Raw genomic sequence first — 15000 nt, 5'->3', positions numbered from 1 at the left:
GTGTGTGTGTGTGTGTGTGTGTGTGTGTGTGTGTGTGTGTGTGTGTGGTGCGGTGGGTTACCCCATGGCCAAAGCATAGAGGTCAGGCCTCTTCTCCTTCTCCTCCTGGCAGATCTTCAGCACGCGACACTCCAGCGCCTGGCCCAGGTTCAGCACCTTGGAATTACAATCACATTGTAATTACATCAATAATAACACTGATAAACCAGCAAACGCTACAAGGTCTTTGAAGTTACTCTCAAGGTCACTTGAAAAGAGGCTCAGGTTCAGAACTTTAGAATTGCAATAAATAAACCAATAAAAAAATGAATGAATTAATTAATTAAAATGGTTTCGGTTGTTGCCTTCGTCAGTGTCTCAAAATAAAAAAGAAGGAAAAAAAGAACCCGAGTGCAATCCACTTTTTCATCTTCCAAGTTATTCAACTGGAGACGCACCACATGGAAGAGCGCGGTGTATGAACTACTACTTCTGCACCCTTCAAGGTACCTTGGGTCATTTTAAAGAGTTTGAGAGATCAAAGTCCACAGTGACCAGAGTGAGCAGGTGTGTGTGCTGTACCTTGGGGTAGAAGGGCAGGATCTTGGTCAGCACAATCAGGATGTTGCGGATGTGCGTGTACTCGCCCGTCTCCAGACAATGCACCGATGCCTACAGAGAGAAAGAAAAAAAAAAAGAGAGAGAGAGAGAGAGAGAGATGGAGGGAGAGAGAGAGAGAGAGAGAGAGAGAGAGAGAGAGAGAGAGAGAGAGAGAGAGAGAGAGAGAGAGAGAGAGAGAGAGAGAGAGAGAGAGAGAGCGTGCGAGGGAGAAGGTAAGGTAAGGAGAAGGGGAAAGCAGGGGAGTGGAGAGAAAGAGTGGAGCAGGTTGAGCAAATGAGAGAGAGAGAGAAAAAAAGAGATGTGTGAGGAGAGGTCAAAAGCGAGGTAACGTGATACAAAAGAAAGAATAATTTACAATTTAAAAGACATGCAAATGAACAGTTTCCTCAAAAGCATTGCAACTGAAGTTCAGCTACTGGGCAATAATCAGTCCCGGGATGCCCACAGACACAGACACTTAAGCTGCGCACACACACAGACGTTCACCTAATATACTCAAACCCATTCAACTCGTACACACATATGTTCAACTTGTACGCACACACACACACACCTCCTACAAAGACGAGATACTGGCCTTTGTTAGGTATCTTGGGAGACAATGGGAGAAGGCCTGGGGCGTTTTGCCTCACTTTCTCTCCCTAACCAAATAAACCCTGCCTCTGAATTCGAACTGATGAACTGGATATGAAGTCTTGTGGTAAATATTAATTAGTAGTATACTGCCCTACAATTTCAGAACGCAGTATAATTCGAAATGGCAACATTCTCATTAATTTTTATCCAAAAAATCAATATACAACGTTGTTGTGGTATTACCGTCTACACCAAAACCACGGTGTCAATGGAGAAGTGCAGTATATTGCGCTATATACTGCATTCTTGGCTAGTACGACAAACTCCTAAAACCAAAAAGTGCAATATAATCGTTTTTTTATAGTTTTCTTCTGAAACGGGACCAAGTTGGACCAAATTTTTTTAACACAAGAAAAAGAAAGGTATTTTAAAGCCAATTTCCGGTCTAAACCCATTTTCGACCATGTTCAAGATACTGCGTTCTGAAATGGTAGGGCAGTATAGCCTAATTACAACTACACCAAACCACTCACTCACTCACTCATTCCTTCATGCCCTCATTCCTTCATGCCCTCATTCCTTCATGCCCTCATTCATTCATTCACGCACGCACGCGCGCGCGCACACACACACACACGCACACCCACCTTGGTGAGCTTGTAGTGCCACTTGTGCACCACGTGTCTGAAGTTCTCGTAGTCCAGCTGGTCCGCCTTGTTGCCGCCGTCGAAGCCGCTCGCCCGGAAGATGGTGACGAAGCCCGGGTAGTTACCGCACTCCTGTCGCCACGGAGACACCAGGGAGACAAGAAACACAAAACAACACAAACACAGTCAGTGGGGCGCATTCCCAAAAACACACACTCCGAGTCAGTTGCCTGGAAGATGGCGAGGAGTAGTGGTAGTTACTGCATTCCTGTCGCCACGGAGATGCCAGCGAGAGAGAGAGAGAGAGAGAGAGAGAGAGAGAGAGAGAGAGAGAGAGAGATAAAAATAGAGAGGGAGAGAGATAGAGAGGGAGAGAGAAAAAAACACAACAAATACAGTCAGTTGAGCATATTCCTCATCTTCACAAAAAAAACACACACACACACACACACGCACACACACACGCACACGCACACGCACACACGGCAGCACTAGATACAGCGTTGCTCATGATCCTCTGTGATTCCACCAGGGGAACAAACAAACAAACAAAAAAACAAGCAAACGAGAGGCAGATCACACACATGTACTCATGCAGACAGACGACACGCATGGATTCACACCAGAGAAATGGCAGGCACACACACAGACTGACACAGACATAAATGAACAAACAGATGGCAACATTCACACACACAGATACACCATAAACTCTCTCTATGAAGAGCCTCTTGATGAGGGGAGAGTGAACAGCACAGGTGCTTCGTGTGTACAGAGGGGTGGGCGTCGAGAAGAGAGGAGAGGAGAAGAGAAGAGAAGAGGGGGAGAGAGGAGAGGAGAGGAGGAGAGAGGAGAGGAGAGGAGGAGATTGGAGGAAGGAGGAAAGAGGGGAGAGAGAAGGGGAGAGAGGAGAGGAGAAGGAGGAGGTGGTGAGAGGAGAGGAGAAGAGGAGGGAGATGGGAGAGTAGAAGAGAGGATAGGAGAGGAGAGGAGAGGAGCAAGATGAGACGAGAGGAAAGGAGAGAAGGGGAGGAGAATTGAGGTGGAGAGGAGACGAGGAGAGAGGATTATAGGAGGGGAGAGGAGAGGAGAGGAGAGGGGGATAGAGGAGAGGAGGTGAGAGGAGGTGAGAGGAGAGGAGAGGAGCGGAGAGGAGAGGAGAGGAGAGGAGAGGAGAAGAGAGGAGAGGAGCGGAGAGGAGAGGAGGGGCGATAGGAGCGGAGAGGCGAGGAGAGGAGGGGCGAGGAGAGGGAAGGAGAGGAGAGGCGAGGAGAGGCGAGGCGAGGCGAGGCGAGGAGAGGAGAGGAGAGGAGAGGAGAGGAGAGGAGAGGAGAGGAGAGGAGAGCCGAGGAGAGGAGAGGAGAGGCGAGGCGAGGAGAGGAGAGGAGAGGAGAGGAGAGGAGAGGAGAGGAGAGGAGAGGAGAGGAAGAGGGGCGAGGAGAGGAGGGGCGAGGAGAGGAGGGGCGAGGAGGGGCGAGGAGAGGAGAGGCGAGGAGGGGAGAGGAGGGGCGAGGAGAGGAGAGGAGGGGCGAGGAGAGGAGGGGCGAGGAGCGGAGGGGCGAGGAGAGGAGAGGAGGGGTGAGGAGAGGAGAGGAGGGGCGAGGAGAGGCGAGGCGAGGAGCGGAGAGGAGAGGAGAGGAGAGGAGAGGAGAGGAGAGGATGGATGAGGAGAGGAGAGGAGGGGTGAGGAGAGAGGAGAAGGAGAGGAGAGGAGAGGATGGATGAGGAGAGGAGAGGAGGGGTGAGGAGAGAGGAGAGGAGAGGAGAGGAGAGGATGGATGAGGAGAGGAGAGGAGGGGTGAGGAGAGGAGAGGAGGGGTGAGGAGAGAGGAGAGGAGAGGAGGGGTGAGGAGAGAGGAGAGGAGATGAGAGGAGAGAGGAGAGGAGAGGAGAGGCGAGGCGAGGAGGGGCGAGGCGAGGAGGGGCGAGGAGAGGGGAGAGGAGAGGAGAGAGGAGCGGAGAGGAGAGGAGAGGAGAGGAGAGGAGAGGAGAGGGGGATAGAGGAGAGGAGGTGAGAGGAGAGGACAGGATAGAGGACAGGAGAGAGGACAGGATAGAGGAGAGGGGAGCGCTGTACCTCTGCTTATGCAACGCCACTGAGCCCTCATCAGGAGCCTTTGTTCTCCCTCTTTCCCATGAAGATGAGTCCACACTCTCAAGTGTGTGGGCCTGTGTGTGTGTGTGTGTGTGTGTGTGTGTGTGTGTGTGTGTGTGTGTGTGTGTGTGTGTGTGTGTGTGTGTGTGTGTGTGCGCGCGTAAGCGCAAGTGTGTGTGTTAGTGTGCAACTGTGTGTCTGTGCTCTCAAGTATGTGGGCCTGTGTGTGTATGTGTGTGCACCACACATGTTGGTGTGCAACGTTGTGTCCGCGTGCGTGTGTGTGTGTGTGTACGTCTGTTGGCAAAGGTAGCGTATGTTTTTTGGAGCTTGTATTTTCCTGTCCAACGCAAGCTGAGTGTGTCTGGGCAAACTGCTGTGTGTAGTCTGTATGTGCGAATACCTGGGTCTGGTGTGTGTGTGTGTGTGTGTGTGTGTGGGCATACTGCTGTGTGTGAGTCTTTGTGTGTGTGTGTGCTGGCTGTGACGACAGATTGGCATTGACGTGAGTTTCCAGCTAAGTGGTGTGTGTGTGTGTGTGTGTGTGTGTGTGTGTGTGTGTGTGTGTGTGTGTGTGTGTGTGTGTGTGTGTGTGTGTGTTGTGCTTAGGACTGAGAGCTTTCAATGGGTCATCATCTTGTTGCAGATGCATCTATATAAGTAAAATCATCTTTGTATATGCACGTCTGAGTGGCTGTATGAATACATCTGTGAATGTTGATAGCTGAGAATCAGTGTGTGCGCACAGATGCAGTAGTGTATGGATAATGGTTATTGTGTGTGTGTGTGTGTGTGTGTGTACGTCCTTGTAGATGGTGTGCTCTGTACGTGAGTGTGCCTCCTCATGTACGCGCGGTTGGTGTGTGTGTACCTTTTCATATATAGCATGGTTGCTGTGTGTGTGCCTTTTCATATACAGCGTGGTCGTTCTGTGTGTGTGTGTTTGTGTGTACCTTCTCATATATAGCGCGGTCGCTGTGTGTGTGCCTTTTCATATACAGCGTGGTCGTTCTGTGTGTGTGTTTGTGCGTACCTTCTCATATATAGCGCGGTCACTGTGTGTGTGTGTGTGTGTGTGTGTGTGTGTGTGTGTGTGTGTGTGTGTACCTTTTCATATATAGCATGGTTGCTGTGTGTGTGTGTGTGTGTGTGTGTGTGTGCGCGTACCTTCTCATATATAGCGCGGTCACTCTGTGTGTGTTTGTGCGTACCTTCTCATATATAGCGCGGTCGCTGTGCCAGCGTGTGTGTGTGTGCGTACCTTCTCGTATATAGCGCGGTCGCTGTGTGTGTGTGTTTGTGCGTACCTTCTCATATATAGCGCGGTCGCTGTGCCAGCGTGTGTGTGTGTTTGTGCGTACCTTCTCATATATAGCGCGGTCGCTGTGCCAGCGTGTGTGTGTGTGTTTGTGCGTACCTTCTCATATATAGCGCGGTCGCTGTGTGTGTGTATTTGTGCGTACCTTCTCATATATAGCGCGGTCGCTGTGTGTGTGTGTACCTTCTCATATATAGCGCGGTCGCTGTGTGTGTGTGTGTGTGTGTGTGTGTGTGTGTGTGTGTGTGTGTGTGTGTGTGTATGTATATACAGCTCCAGGCCTTTTTATTAGAATACCATGAAAAAGTTGATTTATTTCCATAATTCCATCAATAATGTTAAACTGTCATGGATTGTAGATTCATGGCCCAGTTTTTTAACTATTCCAATCATTATTTTTTTTTCTTTTTATATACGTTGGCCTTCCAGCTCAAAAAACCCATGAATTGGGGAATTCGCATTATTAGAATATTGTTATAAAATCACATTTTTCTTCATCAAAATTCGGGTCACATTATATCAGTTGAAATTTGGTACTTTCTACATAACATGCAATGGTCAATACTTGGTTAGGACATTCTCTGTCTTCATAATGGCCATGATGCGTTTAACATTGAAGTCAATGGAAAAACAGTGCATGGCAGTTATGGAAGCCCAGATATCCTTGATGCTTTGGTGTCAGCTGTTCTTGTTTGTTGACCTGGTACCCCACACTTCACTCTTCAATATACCCTGTAGATTTCCATGCCACGTTTTGGCGCTAACTCACCAGTTTAATTCTAAATAACCAGAAATGAATCCCCATTGAAAATGAATGGGGTTTAATTTCTGTTGAGTTAGAATTAAACTGGTGAGTTAACACCAAAACGTGGCATGGAAATCTTCGGGTATATTGAAGAGGGAAGTGTGGGACACCAGGTCAGCTATACAAAAACAGCTGACGGCAAAGCATCAAGGATATCTGGCCTTCCATTACTCCCATGCACTGTTTCTGCCATTGACTTCAATGTTAAACGCATCATGGCCGTTATTGTTAATAATATTAAGACAGAGAGAGTCCTAACCAAGTATTGAACATTGCATGTTGTGTAGAAAGTACCAAAGTTCAACTGATTTGATGTGCACTGATGTGAAACAAATTTTGATGAAGAAAATTGTGATTTTATTACAATATTCTAATGATGTGAATTCCCCAATTCATGGTTTTTTTGAGCTGGAAGACCAAAATGTGTAAAAATAAACAATTTAATGATTGGAATAGTTAAAAAACTGGGCCATGAATTTACAATCCATGACAGTTTAACATTATTGATGGAATTATGGAAATAAATCAACTTTTTCATGGTATTCTAATAAAAAGGCCTGGAGCTGTATATGTGTGTGTGTGTGTGTGTGTGTGTGTGTGTGTGTGTGTGTGTGTGTGTTTGTGCGTACCTTCTCATATATAGCGCGGTCGCTGTGCCAGCGTGTGTGTGTGTGTTTGTGCGTACCTTCTCATACATAGCGCGGTCGCTGTGCCAGCGTGTGACGGTCTCCAGCATGCAGCAGAGGAAGCGGCCGTAGCGACGAGACTCGTTCTCAGTGCAGCTCGCAACCGTGTAGATGATGTCAGAGAAGACCTGGGTGGGGGAGAGGGAGGGAGGGAGAGAGAGAGAGAGAGAGAGAGAGAGAGAGAGAGAGAGAGAGAGAGAGAGAGAGATTATTTGACGCTTAACACTCATTCATTTTAGAATTTCAGATCATTTTCATCAGTTGAGATGGAGGGAGAGAGCGGCAGAGAGAGGGGGGAGTGTGCAAGAAAGAGAGAGAAGAGAAAGAGGGAGGGAAGGAGACGGGGAAAGAGAGGAGATGAATAACAGAGGGGGGTAGAAATATGGAGCGATAGAATGAAGGAGAGTAAGTAAAGAGAGAAGGAGAGAGGGTGAACGAGCGCGATGATGGAAAGCAAGAAAGAGAGATGGAGGAAATGAACTCAGAGTGAGGAAAGGAAAGAGGGAAAGGGCGACTGGAAAGTGAAAAAGAGGGATGAGCATAGAAGGGGAGACGGAGAGATGAAGAGGGGTGGAAAGATGGATAGGCATAGGAGAAAAAATGGGAAGAGATGAGATGAATATGGAGATGAATATGAAATATGAGACACTCGAATGAAGAAAGAAAGACAAAGAAAAGAAGTCAGAAAGAGGGAAATTGAAGAGGAATGGGAGTCGCATGGAGAGATGAGAACAGGAAAATAATGAGGGAAAAAAATGATGACAAAATGGTAGAGAGAGAGAGGGAGCGAGGAAGGGAGAGGGAGAGAGAGAGAGAGAGAGAGAGAGAGAGAGAGAGAGGGAGCGAGGAAGGGAGAGGGAGAGGGAGAGAGAGCGAGGGAGAAATCCTATCAAACAGTGCAATCAAGTTTAATAGCCTTTCACACCACGGCGCTTTAACATCACGCAATTAAAACACTTCACACTTTCAGACACAGTGTGACATCGCAAAGTTCATAAACAAATCAATGAGAGAGAGAGCGAAAGCGAAAGTGAAAGCGAGAGTGAGAGCGAGAGAGCGAGAGAGAGAGAGAGTGAGAGCGAGAGAGCGAGAGAGAGAGAGAATGTGCGTGAGAGAGAGGCAGAGATGGAGAGAAACACAGAGATAGACTGTGAGAAAGAATGTTTGTGCATATGTTTGTTTGCTTGGAGCGTATTGCAGCTTGTGTTTGTGTGTGTGTGTGTTTATGCTCATTGAGGACAGCTTGTCAGGAGATCTGTTTTTCTGCCCCTGTTAAAAGTAGCAAAGTTGGGATGACTGCGCTGTCAAAGCCATCTCGGTCAACATTCGAGTAATACATTTCAAAAATCAGAAAGAAAATTTGGTGAGGCAGCAGAAGAAATGTTGATTTTGAATTATTGCAATGTAGTGGGCCATGGGACTCGGAAATAACAAACTACCATAGAGTCATAGACTGTATGAGGAGAATCTTCTCTGGTCTGGCAGGTCTGAAATGCGGTGACCCAAGAGAACGGGTCTAAGGAGAAATGATCCAAGCATTGCCAATCCCCAGTAGGTGGCGTAGTAGTGCTTTTGGTAATTAACAAGGTTATCTTGATTAAACATGTAATGTCCTTTCGATTACATCTGGCAGGGGTCTAGGGGTTGCAGGTTCGAATCCTCCCTGACCTCTCCCTACATCTCCATCCAGGACTGAAGTGCCCTTGAGCAAGGCACCTAAGCCCACATTGTTCCAGGGACTGTAAGCAATACCCTGAAAAATAACAACTGTAAGTCGCTTTGAATAAATGAAAGCGTCAGCTCAGTGTAATTTAATAAAATAAGATTTGGGTTATTATATGCGCACTAATACACCTGCACCATGTATGGGCAACATTAGCCCAGGTGGCCCAGGTTCGAACCCGACCTGGGTCATTTACCAACCCTACCCAACCTCATCACATCTAGTCTTCACTGTCAGTTCGACTTAAGCCTGTGCTTGGAAATGATCAATAAAACATGTATGTCCCATGTTGACTCGAAGCATTTCCCCCTCATCCCCATTCCCTGACATGTGCTACTTCATTCACCATTCCCTATACTTGCTTTGAGGGGAAAAGTGCACATTATGCAGAAGCCATTCTCGCCTATTCCTGGTGGCCCCGGGCAAATATTCACAGCTGTCACAGTGAACACTGCAGTGCTACCGTGCTGTACTATACTGCTTCAGCTCGTTTGGAAAGTGGTGTCAGACCCCTCTGGGGACCTTTTAGTGGCCTGGGGGGGGAAGAAGCTGGGTGACAGGGCTGTGACTACATGTGTCGTAATGACGAGAGATGGGCCACCATCACCCACATTCAGAAATATTTACACAAAAAAGGAGGCAGGCAGGAAGGAGAAATTACCCGGTGGAGAGCCGGAGGTGAACTTCCTGCAGGTGTCTCCAATAACGCTCTGGGTATTCCCTTGTTGTCATCTTTTTTGTATGTGTAACCGTTGTTCCATTGCAGAAAAGTATTCACGCATGTTCATGCTTAACTCATTGGCTGCCTTAGCCGTCGAGTGACGTCATTTCGAATAGTGACGCCACCTGCCTTCGACGTCGTTCGCCGATAATTGCGGTTTTTTACAGCCACGCCTTGAGGACGGACTGACCTATGTTGTGTATTAATTTCACGCCTCTAGTCATGTTCTAACTGTTCCTGTAGGTGGCAGAAGTGTCCTTAGGAACAGTCAGGGCAGGGCATTAGCTCACATCAAGAGGAAATGTCAAGACAAAAACATCCCTTTTTACTATTATAATCTCAAAAGTAGCATAGCAAAATCATTTTTGAAAGTAAAGCACCTGTGACAGTAGTCTACTTTCTTGCCCTCTGATTTTAACACAGGTATTCTACTGATTTTAGTGTCAGAGCCTGACAAAAAAAAACTTCCTCTCATGATCAAAATACACCCCCCTGTTGCCATCTAGCTAGTAGGCATTGTAACTAGCTTGCCCAAAATACACCATGTTCAACCAGAGATGATCTGTGTGGCAACTGTTTCATTTTGGATAATGTGATCAGCCTACACAACATCAGGATGATGTGTACAAAAGATCATCTAACAGGAAAATGCACGGGACTAGTGGTCACCTCGGTTTGGGAATGTTTGGCTATTGTTTGCTACGCTAGCTAGCTAGCACGAAATCGCTAACAACTTACAACTAAGCCTAAATAAAGGAGCCTTGGTAAGTCAACTATTTTTACTCATTCTACAGTTGCAGTTGTGGATCTGTATAGTATGATCAGCTTACTGTATCATCAAAAAGACAGGGGGGTTGCAGATTCTTGGAACAGAGTAGGCTAGCCTTTGTGTCTGGTCAGATACATTCAGCTCACATTGAGAAAGCATTGCACTTAGCCTCAGACCAGCTAGCCTTCCGCACTCCAATCGGCTTGTGAAATGTTGGATATGTGTGATCAGTACTTTATCAAAAGAAAATTCATTGAACAATATATGACAAGATCACTATAGCAGAAACATGATGACCGTAATCATCAATCTGCAAATTGTCCGCTCTGCCAAAGAAGCAGCAGTAAGCTAAGTTGTGCTGCCTGCCTGCCTGCCTGCCTCTCAGTTCACATGGTACAGGAGGAAACAAATCAGCTGTGATTTGTTCCCCAACGAGAGGACTACAGGCTAAACAGAGGGACTATGAGACAGTATTTCTGTGAGTTTAGTATTTCACACGAGTTACATGCACCTGCTGTCATGATCCATTGTGCGCCAGCAACAAACCAAAACACTCTTGTTTTCAAGCCCACCCCGTTATATTTCAGTACATTATTAGGTTGAAAAGACCATACAAACGATCTTTTGTTCTGGCTACAGATGACAGGAGACTCTGTAATAGCATCTGATAGGTTTGGAGTTGTTAGGACGGTTACATTATGAGCAAAAACACTTGCAATTATAGGTCAACTTCAAATGGCGTTTTCTCAGCTTTTTGGCTAGAAAGCAGCATTTTGGCGAATTCCACTTATTTTCAACAGATGATTATGAAAGAACGGAAAGGGGTAGAGAGACACCGTTTTTTTCTGATGACAGATGAGCGTCTAATCTGTGTTTTGATAGGTATGGTGTTGACATAGACACAGAACTCAATTTTCTGTGAGCCTCCAAAAAACACCCAAAATGCTGAAAAATCTCTGGCACTCTGGGTTACTCTTTTATGAAAATGGCTGGCAGCCAATGAGTTAAGGAACAACACGCTTGCTGTCCAGCAACGTGGTAAGCTTAATATTCTGAATATCCTTCAACATCTTGATATGCACATTTCCTGCTCGACACCTTAATTTCCTTCGGGACGGATTTAAGTATCTCTCACAGACAGCCATAATAACCACATTCAGAGATGTACTCCACCAAAGAAGAAGGGAAAAACTACCTGGTGTGAATTTCTTGCAGGAGCATACAGTAACGGTTCTCTGGGTATTCCTGTAGTTGTCAGTTTTGCGTGTGTATTACCATCGTAGAAAAATATTCTTAGAAGATACAACACCCTTGGTGTCCAGCAACGTGCTAAGGCAGTTCTCCTTGAATTCCTGTATATATGCACGACTGCAGCTAGACACCTTAATTTCCTTGAGGACGAACTTCAGTATCTCTACTGTGACTGCAATCGACTGCGATCGTGTTGCACGTGATAAAATTAATACCCAGACTAGAAATCTGACATTACCGTAAGCCTTTTCTGGATCGTGTGTCAGTAACTGTAAAGATAGTGCTACTTAAACCACGGGGCCCTTCAGGTTTTTGTCAGTATCAGCCTCAGAATACTCACCCTGCGAGAAAAAGAACAATTTGGTAGTTCACTTGTTTCTTAGACAGGAAAACTACAACTCAAACTCATATTGTTGCAATTTTAACTTTTCTCTGTATTTCGTTAGCACAATATGTCTTGCACATAATAACAAGCAAAAACACAGTCGTTGCTGAGGCTAAGCCAATCACATCAGTATTCCAGCTCTACAGCGCTGACTGCATGTTTAGCTAAATTAGCTAGACGCTGCCAAAAACCAGAGTTGTCAAAATGCACAAAAATCTATACTCTTCCTCCAAAATAAGGCCGGATCAGCTTCCATGGGAAATCAAAGTTGTACAGGTGGGGAGAGTTTGACTGCACTTTCTTTTAGGCAAGAGCAGGGGATGGCTGACACAGGCAAGCGATCATAATTAACACTGCAGGGGTGATTGAGATTGGGTAGTAGACAGTGTGTGTGTGAGTGTGAGTGTGAGTGTGTGTACAAAAGTTAGGAGCCTTTTGCTGGTGTTCTAGCAGTGATTGGGTTGTGTGTGTGTGCGAGAGAGAGAGAGAGAGAGAGAGAGAGAGAGAGAGACAGAGACAGAGAGAGACAGAGAGAGAGAGAAAGAGAAAGAGAGAAAGAGAAAGAGAGAGAGTGAGCATTTCTGTGTGATTTGTGTGTGCATGTTTGTGTGTGTATGAGAGAGAGAAAGAGAGACAAGGAGAGAGAGTGAGAGAGAGACACAGAGACTAGGGCTGAATTCGAAACGGGAGGCAGTGACTCGATGACTCTCCTCCTACATAAACAGGTCACTGATCAGTTAGCTGATGAGGCAGCCGTTACGAACGCCACTAACGAGTGCGCCGCCTTGCGCATTTGATGTTACGGCGATTCTTGCGATTCTATGGCGGGAGTTACGTTCATCACGTTAGCGCTTAGCTTACGCATGCTATTTGAACGGTGAATGATCGTCAGACGGCGGAATCGTAAAATAGGCTATAAATAGATCTAGCGACAGCATATTTAGATACTACAATGTTGATTTATGCATTCGATTTTCAATATCTACATACATAAGTGTCAGAATAAAGAGTATGATAAGGTAGTAGCTTGGGTAGTAGCCATGTTTGTTTTTCAAGTTTCCGGTTGAGAGGGAGGTGGCGCACAGCATGTTGGGTACCAAGGCAGCGAAGTCAGCATCTGATGTATCCTCGAAATATCCTCGTTACGCCCACAAATGCAGTCAACTGCCGAGAGAGGAAATAAAGCAATTTTTCGTTTCGATTCACACTTGATGACTCGATGTCCAGTTAGCTCACTGGAAGGACAGCTGCCTTCCCCGTTTCGAATTGGGCCTAAGACAGAGACACAGCCAAAGGACAGACAGCAGGAGACAGATAGACAAAGACCTAGACACAGATAGAGCCAGAGAGAGACAGCTAGAGACAGGGCACTCACTCGGTCGTAGCAGAGCAGGGTGCAGAAGTTGGGGGCCTTCTGCTGGTGCACGAGCTCCACGAAGCGGGCGCAGTACACGGCATCGATGGCCGAGAAGACGCAACGCGGGAACAAGCACAGCTGCAGGAACTTGGTGATGGTCTCGTTCTTAGTCGACTCTGTGGAGAGAGAGAGAGAGAGATAGATAGAGAGAGAGAGAGAGAGAGAGAGAGAGAGAGAGAGAGAGAGAGAACGGGACAAAAAAGATGAGAGGGGGAGATGGAAAGAGAATGTAAGAAGTCGGACGGAGATAAGAGAGCGAAAGCGAAATGAGGAAGGGAGAGGAAGAGAGAGGAGGGAGAGAAAAAAAAAGGGATAAAGAGAAATGTAAGAAATAGGGAGAGATAGAAGGAAACGAAAGAAAGAGTGAGACAGATATATGGCACAAGAGAGGGAGACACAGGACGGTAAAGGAGTACAAATTAAAAGAGGAAGCCAGATAAGAGAAGAGGATCACGGGGGACCCAGAGAGAGAGAGAGAGAGAGAGAGAGAGAGAGACACATAGAGAGAGACACATACAGAGAGACATAGAGAGAGACATAGAGAGAGACATAGAGAGAGACATAGAGAGAGAGAGACAGACATACAGAAAGAGAGAAAGAGAGACAGAAAGAGAGTGAGAGAGAGCGATGGGGAGAAAAGAAGAGAGAAGAAGGAATAATTTAAAAAAGGACGGAAGAGATGGAGTGGAAAACGAGAAAGCGGCGCCAAGGGGAAGAAGAGGAGAGATAAAGAGAGAAAAAAGAAAGGGAGGACAATCAGGAAGAAAGTGGGTCATCCCCAGCTTCCATTTCCATTTCTGAAGGCCAGCCAATCAGCACTTAGCCAGTAAGGACTTTTACTTTGCCGCGTTCCACAGAGGCGGCCATTTTGGATGAGCCGGCTTCCCAGTGAGCTCTGAGAGCTGGGGACTTACTGAGTTAACTGGGCAGCAACCAGTTGTGTCTCCAGCTTGAGGCTGGGCTTTGATGTGCCCCAGTTTTTTCCTACACACTTTAAAAAAACTGTTTTAAAAAGGAGACAATCTGCACACTTCAGGTAGTTTTTTTGTCCAAAGTGTGCGGATTGTCTCTTTTTTATACAGGAATTTCTAGTGAATCATGCACCTTCTAAACAGATGAGCGGTGGCCTACCACAACGTTAGTTAAAAAACTGTTTAAAAAACTGTTGGAAATGTTTTTCATTGAGTGACTTTCACAACATGCTTTTCTGTTCAAGTCACAATGGCCGTCAAGCCAGTCAAAATCAAGTAAACAGAGCACAGCTTTAGAATGGACACTGAAGCCTATTTCTGTGTTCCACAGAGTAAAAAAAAAAACATGTGCGAATGTAGTAGTAAGTAGTGTGACTTACTGGCCAGGAGCCAGTTGTCCTTCTCCAGTTTGAGGCGGTGCAGGATGCGCTGGACGTGCTCCAGCTGCTTCTTCTCCTCCTCCAGGAGCTTGTCCTGCAGGGCCGTGCAGCGCTCAGTCTCCTTCTTCTTCTTATTCGGAGGCTGATGGGAGGGAGAGATCAGATACGTTTTTTTATTCAATATCTTTACAGAAGATATTACAAATATTCAGCGGTTTATTTTTAAAATGTGGTTTTGAAAATGAAATGCCCGCCAAAAAAAGACGCTTGAAACTGCTTAAACGTGGGGACACCCAACAATGAAGGCAGACGGGGATAACAAACAAGGTGTAAAATAGGAACCCCGGTAACAAAGACCTTAACCCCCACCCCTCCTTCCCGTCCACATGACCACAGTAGACAAAGGCAGTGGAGGGAGAGAGCGAGAGAAAGAGAAAGAGAGATGGAAAGGTGGAGAGAAAGATGACAAGGGCAGGTAAACAGGAGGGTAAAAGCAAGAGAAAGAAGGAGAAGAAGAGCAAGAGAAAGTAAAAAGAGGGAGAGGGGAGGAAGTGCAATTCTATGGAGGGAGGGGGAGGGAGAGAGAGAGAGAGAATGAGGGGAAATCGAAAGAAAAAGTAAAAAGTTGGAGAAAGAAATGGAGAATGAAGGAGATT

At 46.3% G+C, this 15000-nt stretch overlaps 1 protein-coding gene across 1 annotated transcript in view; it reads right to left on the bottom strand.

Moving 5' to 3' along the window:
- The window catches only part of thoc2 (THO complex 2), a 115425-nt gene that overhangs the window by 28377 nt on the left and 72048 nt on the right, over positions 1-15000 (bottom strand). Inside the window, exons 25-30 of the mRNA XM_063190051.1 lie at positions 14345-14486; positions 12952-13109; positions 6727-6855; positions 1824-1955; positions 562-651; positions 62-156 (exon numbers count right to left, since the gene is read on the bottom strand). Of these exons, the coding sequence (XP_063046121.1) occupies positions 62-156; positions 562-651; positions 1824-1955; positions 6727-6855; positions 12952-13109; positions 14345-14486 (746 nt within the window). The remainder of the gene's footprint in view (positions 1-61; positions 157-561; positions 652-1823; positions 1956-6726; positions 6856-12951; positions 13110-14344; positions 14487-15000) is intronic.

This window comes from Engraulis encrasicolus, chromosome 23 (genome assembly GCF_034702125.1).
Source record: "Engraulis encrasicolus isolate BLACKSEA-1 chromosome 23, IST_EnEncr_1.0, whole genome shotgun sequence".
Taxonomy (NCBI): Eukaryota; Metazoa; Chordata; class Actinopteri; order Clupeiformes; family Engraulidae; genus Engraulis; species Engraulis encrasicolus.
The sequence above is the reverse complement of the archived record's forward strand: the minus strand, read 5'-3'. Positions and strand labels throughout refer to the sequence as shown.